Source organism: Styela clava, chromosome 7 (genome assembly GCF_964204865.1).
Source record: "Styela clava chromosome 7, kaStyClav1.hap1.2, whole genome shotgun sequence".
Lineage (NCBI taxonomy): Eukaryota > Metazoa > Chordata > Ascidiacea > Stolidobranchia > Styelidae > Styela > Styela clava.
In genome coordinates, this window is record NC_135256.1 from 14,880,967 (window position 1) to 14,905,725 (window position 24,759).

At 32.6% G+C, this 24,759-nt stretch overlaps 1 protein-coding gene across 4 annotated transcripts in view; it reads left to right on the plus strand.

Moving 5' to 3' along the window:
- The window catches only part of LOC120328778 (bridge-like lipid transfer protein family member 1), a 57,576-nt gene that overhangs the window by 11,574 nt on the left and 21,243 nt on the right, over positions 1 to 24,759 (plus strand). For 2 of the 4 annotated variants that reach the window (XM_039395316.2, XM_039395318.2), the window contains exons 17-51: positions 283 to 517; positions 1,276 to 1,445; positions 2,002 to 3,549; positions 4,053 to 4,230; positions 4,758 to 4,846; positions 5,272 to 5,444; positions 5,884 to 6,025; positions 6,903 to 7,137; positions 7,614 to 7,850; positions 8,387 to 8,473; positions 9,093 to 9,213; positions 9,345 to 9,590; positions 10,068 to 10,361; positions 10,702 to 10,832; positions 11,319 to 11,526; positions 11,758 to 11,898; positions 12,388 to 12,484; positions 12,952 to 13,091; positions 14,310 to 14,435; positions 14,527 to 14,679; positions 14,905 to 14,976; positions 15,591 to 15,723; positions 16,053 to 16,153; positions 16,225 to 16,357; positions 16,540 to 16,618; positions 17,312 to 17,457; positions 17,985 to 18,173; positions 18,927 to 19,138; positions 19,913 to 20,086; positions 20,666 to 20,825; positions 21,445 to 21,601; positions 22,558 to 22,691; positions 22,944 to 23,075; positions 23,399 to 23,525; positions 23,901 to 24,083. In XM_039395316.2, coding sequence (XP_039251250.2) covers positions 283 to 517; positions 1,276 to 1,445; positions 2,002 to 3,549; positions 4,053 to 4,230; positions 4,758 to 4,846; positions 5,272 to 5,444; positions 5,884 to 6,025; positions 6,903 to 7,137; positions 7,614 to 7,850; positions 8,387 to 8,473; positions 9,093 to 9,213; positions 9,345 to 9,590; positions 10,068 to 10,361; positions 10,702 to 10,832; positions 11,319 to 11,526; positions 11,758 to 11,898; positions 12,388 to 12,484; positions 12,952 to 13,091; positions 14,310 to 14,435; positions 14,527 to 14,679; positions 14,905 to 14,976; positions 15,591 to 15,723; positions 16,053 to 16,153; positions 16,225 to 16,357; positions 16,540 to 16,618; positions 17,312 to 17,457; positions 17,985 to 18,173; positions 18,927 to 19,138; positions 19,913 to 20,086; positions 20,666 to 20,825; positions 21,445 to 21,601; positions 22,558 to 22,691; positions 22,944 to 23,075; positions 23,399 to 23,525; positions 23,901 to 24,083 — 6,883 coding nt within the window. The remainder of the gene's footprint in view (positions 1 to 282; positions 518 to 1,275; positions 1,446 to 2,001; positions 3,550 to 4,052; positions 4,231 to 4,757; positions 4,847 to 5,271; positions 5,445 to 5,883; positions 6,026 to 6,902; positions 7,138 to 7,613; positions 7,851 to 8,386; positions 8,474 to 9,092; positions 9,214 to 9,344; positions 9,591 to 10,067; positions 10,362 to 10,701; positions 10,833 to 11,318; positions 11,527 to 11,757; positions 11,899 to 12,387; positions 12,485 to 12,951; positions 13,092 to 14,309; positions 14,436 to 14,526; positions 14,680 to 14,904; positions 14,977 to 15,590; positions 15,724 to 16,052; positions 16,154 to 16,224; positions 16,358 to 16,539; positions 16,619 to 17,311; positions 17,458 to 17,984; positions 18,174 to 18,926; positions 19,139 to 19,912; positions 20,087 to 20,665; positions 20,826 to 21,444; positions 21,602 to 22,557; positions 22,692 to 22,943; positions 23,076 to 23,398; positions 23,526 to 23,900; positions 24,084 to 24,759) is intronic. The other 2 variants (XM_039395317.2, XM_039395319.2) reach the window with 2 other exon arrangements.

The window sequence follows — 24,759 nt, forward strand, 5'->3', positions numbered from 1 at the left end:
TCTATCAACAAAATTTCATTACCGAATTCAAGACAATACTTTGTATTGATGTTAGATGTGAAATTATAGACTAATTCTGTAGTTATTATTACTCAAAGTGGCTGGTCGGGCTGGATGCACAGAAAATTTATGTATATGTTAAGACTAACTTAAGGATAACATGGAAAATTTGAATAAAAAGCTCAATCTAATTCTCCTTCATTATAATTTTGTATATTTTTGAAGGCCAGTCCTTGCAAAATTGTAGAACATACCGTAATCTTAATCCATATAAATTTCCAGGATGGAAAACCGATTGCAGAAGAAGACGTCAAGTTTCTGATGGCTCAAGTCAAGCTTGAATCTATCAAATTGAGAGTTAAAGAACACGATTCTGTACTTGATCTTACAGTATCTCCTATTTTAATATTGAATGGAAACATACAATATGCTGGTGTCAAAGAAGCAGCTTCTATCAGAGTTCAAGAAGTTTTTGTCAAGCATAGAGTAAAGAAAATGTCAACTCTTACTTTGAATGGTGAATATATAAGTTTGACATTTGAAGAATCGAACAATTTTGTTTTTTCTCCTTGTTGATATTGTGCAGTAGGAGTGTTTGAATAGGTTGCTTCAATGCTCTTTGAGAATCTTGTGCCGCCCAGTTGTAGTAATTGATAAATTGTTATGTATGTAATCATTTTCCAGCGCTCCCGTAGTATGTGAACCAAGATGGCGGACACCTGAACATAGTATGTGTACCAGGTTAGGGTTAGTTAGGACATAATTTTATTCTAATTTTCCCTATTTTGGTTCTATTACAAGTTCGGGGACTAGCCAAGTGATTCACCTAGTATTTGTACATAAAATTATGGCATAACACTAACCTGGTACACATACTACTTTCCGGTGTCCACAATCTTGGTTCACATACTACGGGAGTACTGATTTTCCAAATGTTTAGAGTTTCACTGTATATAGGAGTAATAAAGAAGCCTTTTCTATTTGTAATATTGATGGACCGTTTTTTTTTGCTCGGGTTATAATCAATTCGAATAGACAATTCATGATAACATTGTCAATAGTTTTCATTTTCAGCTTATCTTACTTTAACCAATGTCTTTGACCCAATTCAAAACTATGGTTATTGTGGTAAAAACAGGGCTATTTTTATTTAGGGACCCTAAAAAATGGAATTCTAGTTTAAGGAAAATTTTGCAATTGATAATTGTGTTAAAATTTATTCCAATCACAAACTTTTGGGTGGTTTTCATAACTTTATTTTTTGCTAATTCTTAGATTCATCTTCGGCAGAAAAATACACTTGGGTTGAAGCTGGTGAAGTTAGGTTTGGTTCATTACATGCTATGATTAAAGTTGCAACGCCAGAAAGAGAAATGTATGAAAGACAAAATAAATTTCTTAAGTTTCATGATAAAAAAACAAGGAGACTTCATTTTCTTTGGCAGGTATAACTAGGATTGTTTAGAGCTCCTATCTATTGTTTACTTATGATTCTATGGTAGATAAAATCACCATACAATATGATTTTGAAATTGGGAAATGGAACAGTCATAATGAATTATTTAGATCCGAATTTTTTCTAAACATTTTCATATGAATTTTAATTAATTTAATTAATTAAATTAAATTATTATTAAAATTAAATTATTATTAAATCAAATTATTTTCAACCTAACCACAGTCGAAATTCTGTATTCTCCGAAATTAATTTTAATTAAATTAATTAAATTTAATTAAATAAAATTAAGAGTCTAGTTGAAATTGCAGACTTACAATGGTGATACATTAATTCAAAAATTTCTACTAAAACTCAATATGATTAATTTTTTGTTCTTGAACTTGTTTTCATTATTACACAAAATTTTATTGGAGTCATAATTTTCTTAGCTCCGAGTCGAAGCCGAATATTTTAACCAGAAGACAGCAGTAGGATTTGATTGTCAGTTTTCTCTGATTGTATGTAGTCCTGCATTTATATTCTATTTCTTTTATTCAATATAGGAGTCTATGATGGATGAAGTTGATTCATCTGGGATTTCTGGTTTATCATCGGTACGAGCTCTACAATCATGGGGATGTCGTTTCTTTACTCCTTTAACTTCAAAGCATCCTACATATTATTATTACAAATCAACAAAATCTCCTCCCAGAAAACAAGCAACCGCTCATGACGGGCCGAGAATTAAAAACGGAAGAATCTTTGTCAAAGAGGAAGGAAGTGGTACTTCTGACGAAGATGATGAAGATTCTTGTGATAAAGATTCTGACGTTTTTGATCCAAAAATGGATTATGGGATGAGTTTACTTGTCGAAGGAAAATGTCTTCTGAGTCGCAGTCGTACGCTATCATCGTTAACTAAGAAATCAAGCGGAAGCTCGTCAGAGTCTATTGTTCAAGAAAATTACAATGAAGTAACAAGTTTATTTCCGACAGTTCCAATTTCAGCCGCAGAAGTTATTACTACAGCTATTTTAGAAGATGTTTCTGAAACGTCACCAGTTCAACAACAGAAGTTAAGACCTAGTTTACGACGTCAGGATAAGATAAATTCTAGTACTGGAAATATGCCTACCTTAGTTGCTCTCGAATCCAAGGATGATATACTATTGACAGGACAAGCTAAAAAAGCAAGTGCTTTTCGAAAAAATCGTTCTGCCACCTTTGGTGCTCCTTCTGATACCACTGCCATTGTACAGCAGCAAGTCTCGTTTGCACCTAGTCCAGAGAAAGTCAGCGCAATGAGAAAAAGTTCTTCACAAACGGACGTGGATCGAGATGTTGAAACTACACGGCAGTCGATGAAAAGAGCATTGTCGAGTGATTCAAACTTGTACAGATCAGCAGAATCTGATTTCAAAAGCACGACTTCACTTTCTTCTGTCGGAGACGAATTTTATTCTGCTGAATCTGATGTGAATGAAAGTTGTAATAACACCATCGCTAGTACTTTATCTTCACCCCAAGCGTCTGCTGGACTACCAATACAAAGTGATATCATTCCAGAAAATGTCATCAAGCAAATACAACGACCTGGTACTCTTATACTTGAAAATGAGCTAAGTGGTACAACCTCAAATATTTCCACATCTATCTCAAACGAAATCCCTATTTCATCAACAAAAACACCCAGTGTAACACATTCATTTTCACTGTCACCCGGTTCAGGAAATAGCGCTGAACTTCCTGGAACTACACAAAGGTCAAAATCGTACTCCTCTCCGGTTCAATCTGTAAGTCAACATGATACAGTATTAGCTTGTTACGGATCTCATTTGACGATACTGCAATTACAACCTCCTAGACGCAAATCAAAAGTTTTAAATTTGGAAGAGACTGATATTGACGATGGATGGTTTAATGAAGATTCCTTTTTGCTTCCCGATTTTGCTGTTATACGAGATGGTCTTCATCCATCAGTCATCATCGATAAATCTGGAATTGATGACGAAGATGGCCATTCACACAAATTAGAACCCACGCAAAGGGAACTATCGTTTGATAATTTGGATTCATCAGGAAAATCAACTGATGTGTCTATTCATCTTCGGGTAAGTTTTTTACTTGTCAAAACTGAGTTTATGACGTAAATATTAAAAAAATTTTAGCAATATGAAAATTTGTGGTGTGTGATATTTCAGAATTTGAATAACTGAAATTGCATTTTTACTAAAATATTTTCCATATGTGATGCATAATATTCCAAATTAGAATATTGAAAATCAAATTCCAAATGTAGGTGCAACTTATTTATACATAGTTTGCTATTCAAGTTGAGTGCAATATGTTTCAGTTTTGTACAGTAATCTCTCAATATATACTTCACATATTTGAATATGAATAAGGGTTTTGCAAGAAAAATAATATATTTTTATGATAAAACAAACAAAAACAATAATTTACTTATTGAATTATGTTTTTTATGGGACTAGTGCAAATTTTGCAATTTTATCACCAGATGCTTTAAGCATGAATGTTAACGATTGTCAGTACTTTTTTCTTTGTTCAGTTTTACTATTATTTCAAATCAATTCATAAAAACTTTATTTTTCAGGAATCATTAGATGTTCAACTGACTCCATTTCTTCTCGATACAATTGGTAAAGTAATGAATGCAGCTACACCGATGGTTAAAAATGAGAACCCTTTTTCCGTCGTGTCACAGCTAGAAATTGATTGTATTGATGACATTGGTGAACACCTACCTGAAGATGAAGATAATAATGACAAAGGTAAAAATTATACCTGATCCTTCTTACAGTCTTTCTTAGCATTTTGTCGCTAATCCCATTATTTTGACCCGACTTGTCAAAAAATTAAGAAAATGAAAAACTGGCGTCATCCATTGTTGGTTGAAAAAGTGATAAGGGTTGAAAAATAGAGTGTTGTCTTGATATCCATGTGAAAAGTTTGTGTTATTTGCTATGAATGTGTATATCGTATATGTATGAGAATTTGCTATTCAATTCATAAACAAAGTCTAGTTTGATTTTAAATATTGAAGTAGAAATAGTTTTTATCAAAATAATGAGATATTCCTATAAAATTATAAATTTAGAGTTTTACTAAACTTTATATTATATGAATACTGTACTTTGTTGTTCTGGTTTTGCAGTTTCTGGGTTTTGTCCGACAACTATTAAATATTGTAGTTGAACTTTTCTGAAAAAATAAATTTTAATTAAATTAGATTCAATCACAATATTCTCTAATTTTTTGGTATGGTTATTATGGAATCATTGTTATATTTTTTATCCAGACCAAGATGTGTTAGACATAAAAGCAGAGAAAAGTAGACCTTCATTAAAACGACAGAAGAAAACCGAGGTTAGCACAGAAGAAGAAAATGTAAGTACAATACTTTTTGATTCTGTCATTTTTTGATTCTTTTTCGAATATGAAACATTTCATTCATGTATACTTAAAGCAGCAATCTAGTCATGTATATAAGTTGATTGTATACATTTTTAACAGATGTCTGTTCTTTTCGGTTATAGGTAACCATAATTACTTTAAAACAATATGCAAAATTTGTCCTCCTATACTTCCAAGTGGAAACATTATCTGATCGCCATTTCCGAAAAAAAAAATTTGGATTGGAAATAAATACTGCAAGTGGGCCTTGAAGAGATTAGGTTGTCAACTTTGACATTCAAATATATTTAGAATATAGGAATGATGAATTCGGAAAAGACACTTATTTTAATCAGTAATGTTAAAAATCGTTGCACATATTCATTCAAGTATATCAGTTTTATTTTTATTTATGCAAGGCTGTGAGTGAGATGCACAAAGTAACACGACCACCTCCAGGTACAAAACTAACAGTGAAAATGGATAAAGTCAGATTGAATATACTGCAAGCAACATTGGGTGATGACAAAATATTCAGTCTCCGTTCAAGCAAGTTATTACCAACACCGTGTGTCACTGTTCTAGCTACCAGGTAACAGGAGTTTTAAATAGATTTGTGAGACTTTATATATAATATCATCTGAAATAGAACACACTTACAAAGTAGAAACATTAGCCAAATATAGCCTAAGTATTAGAAGATTTATCTCATCAAAGATTATTATATGGCAGCAAAACAACTAATATTTCTATATAGGAAGTTTATAACATTCTGTATTGAATTAGGTGAAAGAACTTTAATGTGCTTCATGTAACTAATTTTGGGCAATGGGCATATAAAGATGTATTAAATGAAGTGAAATTTTAATAAACACTGATTAAAATAAAGCAAACCTTGTTAAGATATATTAAAACTTGATAGGAAAATTGTAACAGCACGTTATTTAAACACCCTGTATTTATGAGTGCTTCTTGTCGGTCCTCCTAAAATTCTGTATTTGAGGTTATTTTGCATTTTTATTTATTTCTAGGCTGGATAGTCTTCTCATCTCTGTAGATTTGAACAGTAGAAGGAAGAACAGGTTATTGATGGAAAGTTTAAGAAAAGTATCAAGATCATCATCTGCTGCTAGTGATAAGAAAATAATAGGGAATGAACCGCCACCCTTCAAGGTTCATGTCTTTTTTTATTCATGCAAATATTCATAATCATATTTTAATGCTTCAACTGGTCACCACCCTAAATGTGATACTTCATCTGTAGCACAGCGTTAGGAACACATTGCTCCCTCCAACATCAAGTAGTAGATATAGTTTCTATCAAAATAATTTTACTATAAAATTGGTATATTTTAAAGGAAATTAATGAATTTTAGTAATGTTTGACTTTGTGCATCTCAAACTAATAACTGGTCAACTATTCTAATGCAAAGCATGTACTGGTAACCGTTAGATCAATCTCAACTATCAGCCTTCGTTCCCTTCAGGATAAATATAAGAATCATATCCTGCTAAAATTAGTAGGCCTACTTATTAAATTGCAGTTATTGCTGACATAATTTTTTTTGTGTGTTAGGAGGTTAATGCAAAAACAACATCTAAAGTTTTTAGAGGTTTTACAACAAAGCACAAATCAAAATTGTGTCAAACAAGCACAAATCAAAATTGTGTCAAACAAGCACAAATCAAAATTGTGTCAAACAAGCACAAATCAAATCCTGTAATCTTCCGCATGATCAAAATCAGACTTCTTTTGGCAAGCTTTTAGGGTTGAAAAAAATAACCCTGGAAAATTTAATCATGTAATCATCATTCAGGTACGATTCATCAGAAGTCTTAGTTTTTATCAGAAAGAGTGTGCAGGACGAGACTCTTAGACCAGTGGTTAAATGGTTGGGAAAATAATGATTATCACTTGATTATGATAATCAATAATGATTACCTTCATAATGCATTTTAGAGTCTGTCTATCTCAAATAATTACTTCTCTCTTAATACCTGAACTTTCAAACTTTCATGTATAATTCTATATGTTCTTTTCTAATTCCAGAAAGTGAGCACATCTTCTGATCTGACCACACACAAGCATTTTCTTATTCTGCTGAATGCAAAAGCAACTGCAAGGTCTGTTGCTATACAAATGCGTGCAATGACATGTGATGGATCTGTACCTGACATGACATCCATAACTGCTTTACCAGATAAATCATGCAAGGCTCCGTTTCTTTTTGATCCTGATGCTGCACTGCCTGAAATAAAGAAGTCATTGGAGAATTGGAAGAAAGGTAATATACTTGTGTATAACATTTGTATTTTTAGTAACAAATATTGTGTGAAAACTTATAACACTTTTAACTTGTGGAACTAACTGTTATCATCTGTTATATGTTAATATAATTGCTCCAAATACAGCTCTATGTAAGAAACACCTCGGAAATAGGTAACAAATGAGTTTAAAATTGTCATAAATCTTTCTTATAAACCGTTTTTGACTTATTTGTTCAGGAATAATGAAAGAGCTAGAATTCAACTCAATAATTACGTTCTACAATTGTTTGTGGTGAATCAAAATTTTGACTAAAATAGCTCTCATAGCTTTTGAGGTAATTTGAAAAAATGAAAAGAATGGCCTCCAAGCAGGAAACTGAAAATTTTGTGAATGATACCTGTGTGCACATTGTGCCTGAAAACATCTTTTCAATATACAATAAGTGCAATCTTGTTTATCTATTAATAAGCCACGATTCTTCAATCTTTTCAGAGAATGAAATATCCGCAGAATCATCAACAACGAAAAGACAAAAAAGCAGTAGATTCCAGGCTTCTGGACCCCCAAAATTATGGGGCTGGGTCATGTTTGAAGCTGGAATTGATAGAGTTCGTATCAACATCATCAAACAACATTCTGTCAGTGGAACAAGAGGTCTAATGTCAACAACTACTAATGAAAGTCAAATCTTTTCAATGACACAAATTGGAGGAAATGTTGACACATCAGGTAAAATAGATTTGTTTTGTTTTGAGCATGCTAGATAACTAAAGAGAGGTTTCTCTCAGGATTGAGGTTAATTCAGAATATTCCATGGGTTGAACTTTTCAACGTGGAGTTTTTTCAATACTGCCAATGCGCCAACTTTTTTTTTTATTCATAACTTTTTGATGTTAATATTATAATATAGCATCATAGAAGCTGCAAATAGTAATGTACGGACGTATTTTAGCGTGTGAATTTTGGATTTTCTTTCAAATTGTGATTAATATTATTGTGACAGTTGGAGAATTGCATTGAAAATTATGAACCAGTCATTTAATTTTTATTCTGGTGGTTATTTTAATATAACAATCCAACAGCATGGGTGTAGAAAAAAGACTCATCACACGGTCTCTTCGGATGAATGTGCATTCCAACACCACAATATTTTCTTTGTTATTCACTTGTAGATTGTCTTTCCTTTTTTCTAAAAAATAAAAGATAGAGTTAACAGAACAATGTATGCTTTTTGGAGTTATAATTATTTTTTACTAACAATTCAGTTAATGTTGGTGATAACAATGGTGCTTCTGCTTTTGATGAATCAATTCACGTTCATTTTATGGATGAAACTTTCAAGTCTCTTGGTGGTGAGTTTTCTTATTGAATATTCGTTTATTATATTCCCATTTTTCCTCCTTCGCTGAGAACAACACTCTGTACAATGAGCTAGTATTTTTGGAAAGAATCTTAAGGTTCCTGGCTCAGCATTGACTACCCCAAATCATTTCTGTATTTAGACTTTAGAAAAGCACCCACATCGTTTAAATAGAAACCTCAAAAACTTTAAAAATCAGCATGCTCGGCTCAAATTGATATGCTGTGCATGATGTTCCAAACCGGTTTCATTACATTTGAACCCACGTACATTTGAACCCATGTACAATTTCACCTGTATGCTATTGCACCTATGGAATTTTTTTTGTTTCACGGATAGTTAAACCCATACTAACCCTAACCGATGGGTTTTAGCACCCGCATATAGATTAAACCCGTGGATATACCCATGGGTTCAAATGTACGGTCACCTTCCAAACCACCTGGGATCAATATACAGCATAATGCATTCATTACTTTGCCAATTTCAAACTAAATTATTGTGGTGGTCCCTTATGTACAAGTCACGATTTGTGTCAAATTTGATTTGAAAAGATCATTGAAATAAGAAGTATAATTCCTAAAGCTACATTTGTTTATTTTTATTATTAGAAAAAGAGAGAGAATGGATCGTACAAGATACCAGTCTTCATGCAAGCCAAGGTGAATTATTGATTGGATCAGTCTGGATCAACGTTCCTGCTCCGTCAGCTCAAAATGTATCCAGTTCTAGGTGAGACGCTGGAGATCAATTCAAGATGACAAATTTTCAAATGAAAATATTCTAAATTATTTCTGAAATCAAGAAATACTTGCATAACACATAGTTGCGTTTTTTTCTTATATATTTTCATATATTCACAGTCGAGCAGTAAGATCATGGAATCTGCTTTCTTGTGTAAGTGCAAGTATTACATGTTGGTTGGATCCTGCAGATGTTATGTTGACAGCACTTAATCGATATCAAGAAGAAAAACTTACTCGTCACTGTGCTGTTGCTGCATGTGTTCTTACGGAGACATTCAATCAACTAAATAACGGACATGAAAATCTTGGGAAACCAATGGAACAGATGCATTTAAGATATGATGTGTTGACACCAAAGGCAAAGTGAGAGCTTAAATTTTAATATGAAATAAACACAAAAAGTACATACCTGTTGTTCTTGTGAAGTTTGTTGTGAAATATCATTTTTTCTGTAACTAATAGACTAAACGGTCACAAAGATTCGGTACTTGAGAAAGGAAGGGTAATGTGAGTGTGGATAATGGTTATTCCACCCAAAATGTTACCATTTTTTCTCATATTGTGCAACCATGTGGCATTTTTCCACTCTGGACCTTACGACAAACCTTGTGCTCAAGCAAAGACTCATCTGTACCGATGTGACTTGCTATGAAAGTGAGACTTGATTCGTAACTTTAAATTGAAGCTTTGGAATGATCAGTTATTTAATTTCAATGACTGAAACAACAATTCCAGATGAAAGATTAAGTTGTGTTTTTCAAAGCACAATTAAAATTGTTCATATATTACTTCACTTTCAGCAAACTTTATAAAATTTCATATTGTTGTTTTATTGTTTAGATTTCTGAGGAAAAACGCAACTTTTCTTCTCTGTCATGAGCTTCAGAAATTTTTAAGTACCGAGGAAGGAAGGCAAAGTGTGTTTTCTGCTATTGGGCCATCACAAGCGGGTGACAAACAGCATCCATTGCCAGCATTGTCTACTCTGAAAAAGGGAATAACTGCTCTTCTTCGTCAGTTCACTAGTCAATATCATGGTGTTATAAGTTCATCATTACAGGAGAACTCTCCCAATAATGGTGCATCCAAGAAATTTAATGGGCAATTTTCACAGATAAAAGAATACATTGGAGGGTGTGTGATATATATGATTATATTGATAAACTGTTCAATTTTCGAATTATTTGTTTGGAATTTTTTTCTTTAATTTAATATTTGTTTGTTGGTTTTAATAGGTTGATTCTGTAAAACATTTTCGACTAATTTTCGAGCTTATGATTAATTTTAACATTGAGTATTTACTTCCTTGACCAACTACTAATGAATTCAAAAGACAATTACAGCGATATTTGTATGTACGGTATGTTTGTAATAATCTTTAAATTAAAAAAAAACATTGTATTGTATGATCTTATGACAGATGCTCTTCGAATGTTTATTTAATAGCCAATCCATTTTTTTTCTTCGATTTTAGGGCTCCTACTGACACTGTAACATATCACAGACCTTCTCTAGTTGTTGAGATTGAAATCCCAGGTGAAACAGCAAGCAAACCACATACTGCTATACCAAGAAAAACATCTAAAACTACTTTTCCAAAATCAGGTAAATGACTCGCTTATTTTTGTATTCAATATTGATGATTCACTGTTGTCATCTCCCCGGCAATCACTCGCTAAACTTTGAAGTGATTTCTCCATTACTGATTTATATCAAACTAGGTTGTGTATTATTGACTCGTTTTTTGGGGTAAAAGACTTCATTCAAAATAATGATAACAAGGCATTATTTTAAATGGCTGTCAAAGTTCATTATGTTTGCTTAATTAGCGTTTAACATTTTCAGAATAGCGCTCGTTTTGAATTTATAGTTAGACCATATCCACAAAATAATAGAGATAACCCTCAACATATTAGTTGTGAAAAAATATCAAAATCATATAAGCATGTTAGAGCGTATGCTGTACAGAATTATGTGGACAGTGTTTCCTATAATTGAAATATTTTTCTATCCACTATTATCATATACATTGAATCCGGTCTGCTTTGCAATAGCTTCTGTTATATCCAAACTAATTTCTGTTATATTCAGACACTTTCACATCACTCAGTGCTATCGAAGAAGGTATGTCATCTGGATCAGGTGTTATCGATCATCCTCCATATCAAGTACAAGCAGATAGTGGTTTTACGAGAATTAATAGACAAACGTCAAAACCTATCACTACAACTCGTACACAAGCGCAAAAAATGACTTCTGCAGAAGAATTGGTCTATGAACAACAACAAAGCATGTATAGGTGGGTGAAATATCTAAACATCCAAGTGTTCTGTGGCAAAGTCATTTCCCTGTTTTCATTTTCAACTTTCTCAATTTGAAAATATTCAATGTTCCATGCACAACAAATATAAATATTTTACAAATATTCTTCTTTCTTATATGGTCATAAAAATAGAGGTTGATGTTCATCATATTATTTTGCTATCTCAGCTTTTGTTTGTAATTTAACAAAATAAAATTAATTTTACAGTTGGATGTCAAATGCTGCAAAGTCAAGTTCACCTACCAAAGGTTTGGTGGCAACAGGTGGTGGTATGGGTGTCACAAATAATAATGATGATATAGAATCACAATCGGCAATGCATAATGAAGTGTTTCATGCTGAAGAAACGTTAGTATATCTGTTTTTTTTTTTAATATATGATTTCTAAAATATATTTTCAAATAAGTTTTCAAATAGTCCCACAAGGTCTTCCATGCATGGTGCTAGATATTCGTGTAGTTAGCATTTGTTTATAACACTGTTTTCACAATGACATCAAAGTATTAATTTGACTGTTTAGAACTTGTGATCCTAGGTAAAATTGAAAACATATAAAAAGCATCCATTTCTTTGTAATTTTTCCGAAAAAATTTGAACATTCACCATTTGGTCTTAATACGCAACTTTTTTTTCCAAATAAGTTTTCAAATAATCATAAGACGCTGCAGTGGTGTTACAATCATATTGTAGGATGTTCATGCTGTCATCATTTGTTTGTTATATCTCTCTGATTATGATATTGTGTTTATGTCAGTTTGACACCAAGGACCTTAGGAGGTGTTATTTTCATTCTCATACTTATCTTTGTATTACCTTTTTTTCATTCCAACATAACAGTGATAATGAGAAGAAATTACAAAGTTCACTTGAGACGACGGATAATGGTGTTCAACCTAATTCAAGCAAGCATGAAATGCAGATAACAAATTTTGAGGTAATCTAATTTAATTCACACTTCCCGGATGATATTCATGCACAATCGTCTATCAAGAATTACTGATTAAATTGTCCAACATTCTCCATTTTCAACTTCTCACATCAATTACTTGCTTTTTAATATCTTTCAACTGTGATGGGTGGAAGTCTCCGAACCCCAAGTCAAGTTGAGTCTTAATTTATCTCAGTCAGAGTCCAAAGTCATAGTTGATTCAGTCACTGAGCTAAGTCTGGCCCTTGATTGAGTATGAGTCATTTTATTCAGATGACTCGAGTCATTTTTAGTTTTTGATACATGGAAACTTGAGTCTGACTCGAATTGAGTCAATTACTCAGCATCCCCAACACGGCTTTCAAATACAAGTTCGTCTCAACCCCTGTCAGATTTCCCATTTTTTACATGGGAATACCACCTTAATTCTAATTGTAGAATCTTATAGCAATATCGTAATTATTTTATTATAGGAAGTCTTTGAAATATTTCTACAAAACATTGGAATTGATGTGGATATGCCTGCGACTCAAAAAACTGTATCTGATAAAAGTTTTATTCGTGGCGAATGTTTAGGAAGTTTGTCGGTTACAACAAAGCTTAATCTACTGAGGTAAGATTGCTGATGTTCATTGTCACTTCATTGTCAAATTCATTAGTTCCTAAACTGTCGAGATTATTTTGAATACATCATGAAATATTATTTGACATAAAAGGATTATAAACTCGTTAAAATCATTTGTGTGTACAAAATTGTATTGTATTTGTATGTATTGTTCAAAGATGTAAAATATGTAATATGACATGTTGCTGATTCATTTCATCCAAATGGAGGCAAAAAATTTTCACAATCCAATTTAATATTACCTGATGACTACCATGCTGTTTATTATTATTATTAATGAACCACTAATTTGACAAGGACTCCAACCTGAATATGATTTAGCTAATATGATTTAGATCAGTGTGGTCCAAGGTGGTCGCCTTCGCGGGCCACAAAATTATTTTTTCATTGTTCGCGGGCCACAATAGTGTCAGAAATAGGTAAACGAGGCAATACAAATCAAATGCTTTTATTGTGCAAACAATAGATCATTGTTTGTCATTTATCACGCTAAAACATGCAAAATACACCCGATAAAGTACTGAAACGTGCAACAAAAGTTTTTCTATATCTACGTTCAGTGTACGATTTTAAACTCTCCAAAAGTGCTCCTGCTAATGTAAGTGCTTCCGAACACCGATGGAGTTCTCAAAAATCCCTCAAAATTTGGAAATGCTCATTGCTTACAATCCTTACATGATAGCAAATATCGTTTTAGATTATATTTGCCATAATTGCAGTATGATTGATTATTGAATTTTATCAAATGTAAGGTACAGGAGAGTAATTAATAATATTTCTGACACATTAGAAGCATTTTTTGTAATACTGTTTAGGCTGGTTTCAAAAAATCACCTGAAGGAATTATATTCTCAGGCCATACCATTAATAATTAGTTATTATAACTGTTATAATATATTAATATTACCAACCAAAAAGATAGAAAGCCAGTGGAACAATTTGGCACTATAATCTATTCAGTGACATTAGTGATGTCGAAAAAATTCCTGATTATTTTCATGGCGAAACAACACCAAATGCGATTTTTTGATTACCCTACAGCAAAGGCGACGAGGGCCACAGATAATAACGCTGCGGGCCACATTTGGCCTGCGGGCCTGGGTTTAGACCACCCTGATTTAGATGATTTAAATTTGAGAAAACTCATAGAGAAACTAAAGCTCAGTTCCAGTTATTATACTTTTGTTATTCACCATAATATTCCAGAGTGGATAAGCAAGAAGCAGATGCAGCATACAATCTTGATAGTCACGTTAGAAAAAAGAGAAAAAGTTCGAAAATTAGGAAACCAAGATCTTATTACTCATCACTGGAACATGCCAGAGAAATGAGGTTTGTTTTATTAGGACTTTTTTTTTTGATTGTGTCGTTTGATAAACATCTTGGTAATTCAAGTAAAGCTTTTTTTTTTATTTTGTTACAGGGAACCGTATGTTCTCAATACTGCAGCATGGCCTCATATTTATCCTGGCCATTTTGTTGGGTCAAACATCATAAAACCTCCACCTATATTAATGTGTCAAGAAATCATCCTCAAATCTTCAGTCATTGAAGGAGAGGCAGAAATGAAAGAAGGGTAACCCTATATATAAATTACAGAGCCTATTACTGGCTGAGCCCATAAAACAGAACCTATAAATTCCATTATTTATTTTCAAAAAAATGAATATTCATTCATCAAAACTGGAAGATATTTCGTAGCTTAATGCATAAACAATTAGAGAATCAGATGAGAACAAATTCAAAACTGATTTGGTGACTATGATATGAAATGGAAAAAAGTTTTTTTTTAATTACACAGGAGCCAAACTCCTAAAGCAACGACTGACAACCAAATCAAAAGGGCCGCAATGAGTGTGCTTTCCAAAAAGAGGTAAAAATAGAAAACTTTATAATGACCACTTTATCAACTGTGAATTTATGAAGAAATGTTTTCATAACAATACAAACGAAGAATATGTTCATTTGATTTCTAAAATGAAAGTTATAGCTTGGTGGATGTTTTCATGTTAAATAAGAATACGCTGCCATTTTTTCGAATAGCCAAAACGGCTGTCATTACAATTTGCATTGCCTATACATATTACTCAATTTTTTAGGACCTCCAGAAGTATGTGCACCAAGATGGCTGGCGCACATCCTGAACATAGTACGTGTACCAGTTAAGGATTCAGGTTGTGCGCCATCTTGGTGCGCATACTTCGGGAGTGCCATTTTTTATACTTGTATTACTACTTAGTCCTCATACTGGGTGCACAATAATATTAATTAACACTCAAATTTCTGTTGTTAGAAGTGTTGAGTAGAAGTTACTAAACACTAAGTCGAGTAATGGGTCGTCGGAGTCGATTCTGAAGTTGAGTCAATCATCGAATGACGAGTCTGTGTCATTCCATGTAGACTCGAATCACTTTGAATCTTAAATATTGACTCCAACTTAAGATGCCCTTCCAACACGCCAGCAACAAGATGATTTTTGTTTTGTAGATCAACTCTAAAAGTAGGAGCTGAATTATCATTGGATCAGATTGTTCAACATGTTGATGTTGCTTTAATAAGATTGCTTCATCAACTCGCACAAATATCTGATAATGTGAAACAGGCAAAAACTGATATTCAAGTAAGGCAACTAACTGGTTTATGGCAGATACCAGACCTAATAATTTTATGTTTTCTATCATTTAATATCCATCATCTGTTATTTGGGTCTTTATTCTCCTATATTACTCATAATATGGGACTTTGTTTTCAAGTATTACCACACTCCATTATTCAAGAGCAAGGACATCTCTGTAATGGTAGTCATTATCAAAACGTTATTTACTGAAAGCATAGCCAAATACTGATTGTTTTGCTTATTCATATTAGCTAGTACTAAATTCTTTGCTCTCTAATGCTGTCTTCTCAAAACTCAACGATTAAACGTCAATTAACGATCATTTTTTTCAGGTAAATAAGTATACAGAAGGATCAGTATCTCCTGACTTCAAAGTATTACATCGAAGAACTGATTCAAACTGGTCAAATGGAACTTCATCATTTCATAGGAGGTTGGTTTGTCTGAACATCCTTATATATTATATTCACAGTTGATGAAATATTTAATTTTTTAATTTGTCAGTATTATAAACAGGTTGAATTCAAATACTGAAAGTATTCCAAGCATACCAAATGATGATCAACTAGAAGACACGGATGCTTTATCTAATGACTCAGCTTCAACTGCAAGTACAGAGGTTCCTCAATGTTGGCAGGTATGTTTGTGTCTTTCGGCAAATTTGTCTATCCCTAGCTTGGTGGTTCTATTGACTAAATATCCTTACAATCAATAGTCATGATTTTCTCTCATACACATTGAGTTCCAATATCATGCTTTTATATTTGACCATGCATTAGGTACTTTTTGAATGATACTTCCAAATTTCTATTTTCATAGGTTATGTACAAAATGGTTGACCTCTATAACACAGTTCCAGATGGTAAAACAGAAATGATGGAAAAGCCAACGGCATCAGGTATGCTTTTGTAGCTGAGTGCTTACTTGCTTTGTCGTCGATTTCAAACCAATCTTCATCAAATAAAATGTACTTAAGTGTTAGGAATATAATCATAAAATAAAACTCAAATCACACATCTAACAGTAGATAGGCCACAAAACAAAATATTTGGCCTAAATTAGAAATGAAATGTAGAACTGATCACACACATGAAAGGAAGTTGTAAATTTTCCAAATGGGGATTTAAAAAACATGTTAGTAAAAGTGTGATGCACAAATATAGACACAAATGTTCAATGACTAGCTGATCCATTAAAAACTTCAAATCGAATTGTGAATCAAATCCCATTATCATAGCGGTTCAGGTAATTATTGGTAAGATTGCAGCTAAGAAATGAGCAGCTTTCTAGGAAGATTCTTGGACTAGTTTGGTGTGGTGCGCAATATTCATAGAAATATCAAGCACCATAGAACTCAAAGGGTATTTTTAATAAAAAATTAAAAGTAATAGCCATCGGCTTCAGTCATTTTAAGTATTGAAAATTTGAAAACAATTGGTTTGTTAGTTTCGACGAAAACCATATTTTCCATGTCATGTCCAGTAAACCTGAGAATAATTCAGTTTGTCAACAAATGTTACAAAAGAACCCAATTTTGTTCATTTTCTCATAAATCGTTTTATATTTATTAATATACTACATCATTTTGTAGATTCAATGCACATGGAATCTGAAGGCTTTCTACCACCCAGTGAATCAAACAGTGCAGGTTCAGTTCTTAGAAGAACAACATTTTCTCTTCCTCCTCATGATCCATATTTATCATTGGTTTTGAAAGCAACAGCTGGAGTAAAGAAGGTAAATAACGTATGTAATTTTCACCAAGCCCTTTGCTGGTTGAAAATACAAGCGGCTATTTTTTTAAACAAAAACATCGAAGTCAAAAATATACGGTTAAGTGATAGGCTGATTGGGCCTCCTGTGATGTACAATTTTTCTATTATCTTCTATTAATTTGCCTATAGGCTTCACATTTATGTGGGAATTAATTTATCCTCCACCATTTTGGGGGTGATTATAACAACAGGATTATATTTCAGTTTTGTAAAATTACATTTACATGTCTCTTTCTCATCAATTTCCTTCTTGCATTACTACAATGGTCTGTTCAAGCAATATTGTATTCTTACATTAGACCATTTTCACAAATCTACATTCTCGCAAAAGTTTGTTCCTACAAAATTACATTTGCTCAAACATCTGTTCTCACAAAACTAAATTTTGCAAAGATCCTTCTCAAAACTTGCAGTCTCGCAAATAAATGTTTTTGGTGCATAAGACCAACCTATCTTATCTGTATTTCTGAACTGTTTTTATCAATTTAGGTTGAAATGCATGCTGCTGTCGGAGATTTAAAACTGAATGCTGAAATCATAGAAATATTTACCAAGATAGATCACAGTAAGGAAGCAATCAATGCTTACAAAAACAAAGCAACATCCAGCTTCAATACAACATTAGATGCAGTTCAGATTAAACTTGTAGATCAAGCTGCCACCAGGACAAGAAATGAGGTACAGTTACTGTTCCTATATTTTTATATTGACAATCACAAAACGACAATGTGGTATTGAGACTTCTGGTTACCGTACTTAATAACCTATTTTACATGACATGGTTATTTTACAATTTTCAGCTTGCGATTCCAATCAAATTTGTGCTTAAAAACCTTTAAAAACCATTATGTTGCATTGACGAAAACTTTTAAGAACATCAGAATTGATTCCATCTATGTTAGATATCATTCATGATTATCAAATTTATTATCGATTCTTTAGCCTTGAAGTCAAGATCTATTTATAGGTCTTTTTTCAGAATATATGTTTTAGTTATTCCTGGATTATGTTTTTATTGGATACAAAGTGTATGAATAGTTTTGTTAAATTGTTGTTGTTGTTGGAAAGCTTTGCTTTCTCGGAAATGGATCGATTGTTTTCAGTGCTTAATAATGGTTGAAACTAATGAAACGATTCTATTTGTTTTTTTCTCTGTTTTTGACGAAGCTCGATATGCAGCCAAATTTTACTATTAACACGAATGTGTGACACTTTGTAACGCTGGGCCAGTGCAACATGTTTTTCCAATACCAGTGCTCGCTTCTTAGTTGCAATCTTATCGGTACCTATGAAGATTGCTACTAGCAACGGGAATCGCAATATTAAATGATCTGATAACATATTTAGGTGTTGATCGCATAGGTTACTGGTACTGGTTATTCATTAGATCTTCTTGTCCATACATTTGATCATTGCTATTTTCTTTTTCAGAACATTGCTACAGCTTCAATCCAGCATAGTTCATTGAATGCAAGTACAAATCATGAGATAGAATCATTTGATAATGTATGCAAACTTCATCTTGGATTGATTAGTTTTGATCTCTCTCAACATCCTGCTTCTCTACATGATGTTGTATCGAGAGGTTCAAGACAACTATCTGCTCATATTTCTGAATTTGCTCAGACACCAACTGTTAAACAGTGAGTAGAGATTTGTTCTAAATGAATTTGAAAGACATCTGTTTGAAAAAATGCTTTTTGAGAATTCAAATATTTGATGCTTTCATTAGACATGGATTGTGCATATGGATCGTTTTGCTAAATTGTTACTGTTATTGTTATTTCTGGGACTGCAACAAATGGGCCAATATGAGTCCTGATATTTTACCAAGGATTTTGCTGTTACAGTATAATTAAATGGGAATGCCATTTATCTCATATTGCATGACCATCTCGACTGCCAATCTCTTTAATAAACTCAGTATGTGTAGGCCTTACTATACTGGTACAGATGAATGACCCTCGTGTCATATATCTGAGCATTGCTGTCTCGCTTTAATGAAATCATGCTTATAAAATGACTCCATTGTTAATGTTTTCCTTAAAAATTAATTGTTGCCACAGAATTATATTTAAATGGTTCCTTGCAAAACCTACTCCAGATCAATTCAAGTATAACCAGTCATCTGCAGATTATAATTTGGAGAAAAATATTATTTTCAGGCCAATTTTTGGATATTCAACTTTGGCTTACGATTTTGTATTGATTTTGATGGAGATGGAAGTCAATTATATGCCTTATAAATCTCATCCTCGTTTACTTACCAGATTACGTTGTGGCACGAACTACGCATTTCAGTGTTTCAGATGCATACACATGGACTATGTTATTGTATGGACATTTCCAGCATATTGTATTGTGTTGCAAAGTTTTCATATTTTTAATTAAAAAGAACTTATTAAATTTGTTTCCAGGTCTTATTATTTTGATCACACTGATGGTGGAACACCATTTGTACCTCCAACACCAGCACATTCAAATACCACTGCACCACCCATGACTCCCATGACACCAAGTGCACTCACAACTTTGATTGATTTATCTCAAGATTCATCTTCTGCTGCTACAAGTACCCCAGTCAATGCCATGTGAGTTACTATCATTATTGTTCTGCAAGTTTGGAATTTGACAGGAATTTGCATTTTTATTTCGAAGATGAGCTTATTTTTTGTGTTTGCTGCGTAACGAATTAACGTCGAATAATATAATCTATTTGGTTTAGTCTCTGTTACGAGATTTGTTATCATCATCCGAATTATGCAGTCAACGTATTTCTTAATAAAACCGAACACTCACTTTAAATCGATTTTTTCATGTCCATATTCTGCGAGTTAATCATCATCGGTTTTGAATAAATTGATTGAATTTATTTTTCAGTGAAATCTTTATTACTGTAAAATTAAAACAGACTAAAAACTGAATTTAAATCAATATTTTACTGTGAATACAGATATTATTACCAAAGAGTTTTTTTCAATATGATGTATTATATGACTTTCGCTGCTCCGAGTAAGGCTCAATACAAGCCAAGGAGCTAATATAGGTTTGAAGGACTGGAATCTTACGTTCGCCATTTCCTAACCAATTTATTACACCCTAGAACAAGAGATGGTGGGCATGGGATTTAAACCCAAGATCTTGATTTCTGTTAAATATTTTTTTCTCAGGTTTGAACTAGAATCTGAAGGCATATCCATTGTGGCATCTCTCTTGCCATCATTAGATGCTGAATATAAAACAGGAAAGATATCAGGAGATGGAAGAACTGGTATCGATGCAACATTTTCATTCTCACTTCCATCCCATAGTTTACAATTCACCACATCGGTTAGTATGATTATTGTGTAAAATTCATTGTCACCTAAAAAATTATCTCATAATCGCCACAAAAATCATCTAAAAATATTTTGTTTAAACATTATCCAGTATCAAAAGTAATTTTAAAAAGCGTTGACATGTGAAGCATTTTCACAACTAAGATTGGGAAATTTAAGCGCAATGTAAACAGCTTGGAAATATATTCTCACAATTATAATAGCGCAATTCAAACACCATTCAATGGGCAAAACATCATTTAAAGGGTGTATATGGGTATATAAGGGTATCCAATATATATATATGTTGCTCACTTTGATAACCTAATGTAAATATGAATATATAGTTAGCAAGTGACCATTGTCAAAATATATAGTTACATCAACAGAATTAATCATGTCACAATAGCACCAAAGTTTTCCATGGTTAGTTATCTATAACTGATCATCTATCTAGTAAGGAAATATAATGGCCATAAACACAATTCTGTATTTAAATTGGGTGAATTTCTATTTTGTTCTCAACTTTTCAGAGTATACACGGGCATTTCTTCAATTTTCATGTCTATTTCTTAAACTGCCAAATAATTGCTTTAAATATTAAATGGTCTTGTAACCTTTTTGTTTTGTAGAGTTCTGCTTATGATATGAGATTCAGGGAAAATGCGAAAACGGTGATTGACCTGCCTGAAATAAATATAGACGGAGAATATAAACAAACAAATGAAAATGATAACAAACAAACATCCGAAACATGGAAAGAAAATTTTAGTCAACAATCATCTGAAGGTTTGTATTGTATAGAAGTTTGATTCATAGTTTTATTTAATTTTATCACATGTTATTAACTTTTTTCAACGTATTCTCAACTCGCTATATGTATTTCAAGTCATTATTTTATGGTAATCATTGATTAGTTCTTGATTTTGTTTCTCAAAATGATAAATGTGAAGATCATATTGCCGATAACTGGAACATATCTTGAATAAACATGTCAAACTTACGAAAACAATCTGCGATTTCAGCAAATTTAGCTTTGTGAAAATCATACGTTTCGATCCCGAAACACAAAATACGATTATAGATGGATAGTTAGTTTGTCAGAATTCTTCTGCACTTCCATTGGAGCGTCTTAGGCACAATGCGCGTGTCTCGCTTAGATTTGAGGTCAGACATGAAATAAATTGTGTCCAAAATATGAGAAACAAGCGGACTTATTCGAAGTTAATGTTTTTAGTGAAGGATAATGTTTATTTGTATCTGTTTTTGCAAATTTATTACAACTTGTTTGTTTCATTTTTTTGTTGCTGATTGGTATAGTCATTTGTTCGTTTAATTTTGTTCGCCGAGTTGTTCAATTAATTTTAATCTACCGTGATTCTTGTAACATGTGTCATCTTGATTTCATACTTTTTTGACTAGAGAAATTGGGGTAGATGCAATGTAAGTAGTACTATCCCTGTTATGAAGTCATTACGTTGGGGATTTTGCCCTAATTATATAATATAATAGTATAAAAAACATCGTTTAAATCAAATAAATGAAAATAATTTCTTTAAATTCAAGTATACAGTTTTACAGCTTAATTGAAACATTTGCTAAGGTTTGCACCATAGAAAATATTTATGACAGAAAAATAACCATTAAAATTCTTTATCTCAGATGAACGCAAGCACGTGAAATTTGATGGTTCCTAAGGAACCTTTTCGTTAAAAAACGAAGTAAATTTGTTTTATTTTTCACAGCTACTATCAGTGATTTGCGATTGAGATCTGGTGATTATTTGTCAGTCACAGTACACATCGGAAGTTTTGAACACAGTTTAACCACGGACTTGCTAAATCAACTGATATTTTTACAAGAAGTTTTTGTTAAAGAGGTATTGAAAATGTTTTTTTTGTTTTACTATAGGTAAGCGAGCTCATGATATGTTTTGGAAAATTGTTGTTGTTGACTTCTTGTTGTTGTTGGCTATCTGGTTTTCCCCCATATTTTGTTCATTTTGATAATTGGCAGTAAGCAGGAAATTTTAGCGCTATCGGATTATTGTCACTCTGAAATATGATATTTGTGAATTTCTATTGTCTATTTATCTATTATGTTAGTTGGTATATTTCTGTCTCATACTCAGATAAATGAAATGATGGACAAAGTATCAAAAACAAACAAACCAGTACCTTTATGGTCAGAAACAAGTATCAGATCTGAAGAATCTTCAGCAGTTTCAAAACCTCTACTTTATCAACTGAAATTAACATTGAAGGTATGAAAACCAATCACTATATTGTTTCTATTGGGTGTTTTTTCATGTGTTTGTGAGAATGCTTGGTGATGCTTAACTATAATTTTGTAGAAGCTCTCAGCAGGAGGAATGTTGCAATATGCCATCTCTCTAAAAGGCAGTTAGACTTCCCAATGAAATGAAAAAAATTTCCTTATTTGCAATAAAAGATTTCCAATTTTAAAATCTTTTCTCGAATGCTTGAAATAAAAGAACGAGTCAAAGAAAATACTATGAAACACCGGTATTCCATGTCTGTCTTGGAGGTCCTGGTTATTGTTGCAAATTTTTTCTATTTCTAACAGGGAATTCAAATCACAGCAGTGACTCCATCATGCAATGCAGTTCGATTAAAAACCGGTGAAATGATGTTTGAGCTTTCAAACAGGGTTATTCAGAATAAGAATACGAAAAAGAAGAAAAAGAAAAAAGGTGATTAATTTTGAGCAAACTAAGTCAATTAGAGAATTATACCTTTTTTGAGTTGAAAGTACGAAACGAAAAATAATGTGTTTAATCATGTCACTGCTTTTATATGCTTTCAATGTAAACATAAGATAACATATGAAGTGGAGTCTCATTAGGGAACCATTGCTTTACACCATTATACAATCAAAAACTATGCCGATTTGAGGGCTAAGACACTACAGACTTAAATGATTTAAATTTACCAGATTTGTTCTTGATAATAGAACTATTTCTTACAGACTTTTTTTTATTCAGCATGTTTAACTAGTTGTTTTAATATCCAACTTGGACTACTTCAATGATTATATATATTACAATCTTGTTCAATTTCCCATTTAGTGCTCGATGTTCCAAAATATCTGAAACTATTCGGTAAAGCTCAAGTTGATTTAACTCTATCACTTGGTACATTGGTTCGAAACAATGTTTATCCTGAAGCCGAAGATGATTTTCAACAACTTGCTTATTTCACAACAAGAATTGGACTTCAAAATACAAGACAGGCTAAAGATGAACCAAGAGGTATACATCAGAAATAAATGTACTCCTAATTCCATTGTTTTTAGATTACTGTGAAGATCCGATTCATCAACCAGTATGACAATGTTGTTTCACTGATGGTTTGTGTGTAAATTTGCTTCTGCTTAAGTACACATATTATAATGTATGTAAACAGTGCTGTAAAGTCTCGAGCCTGGCATGTTTTCAATGGACTCTAAGCCGGATTCACTCGAGATCCACACTCGAGATTCTAAGTTCCTTGTAGTTGGGAGTTAGTATTTCAAACTTTTAATGGTGTACAAAGAAATTTTCCACAAAAACTCAAAAATCATTAATTATTTAATAAGGTAACCAAGCATTATTCATTAACAGTCAATTGAGGAAGACTTGCATACAACAAAATGTGGCGCTCCCGAAGATGGCGCACAACCTGAACCCTAACCTAGTACACATACAATGTTGTGCGCCATCTTGGTGTACATACTTCTGGGGGTCCCAAAGTTTTCATTATCAAATTTATTCTGAGCTGGGAGTCGTTGACAAATTTTTGGTTGAGAGTCCATTGCAAATTTTCCCAGCAAAAGTCAAATATGATCATTTCTGGGTGATTGGTAGGGCAAAAACAGGCTTATAATAAATACGCCCCTACAGTCAAACAGTAATGATCATATTTAATTATTCAAATATTCTGCACCAT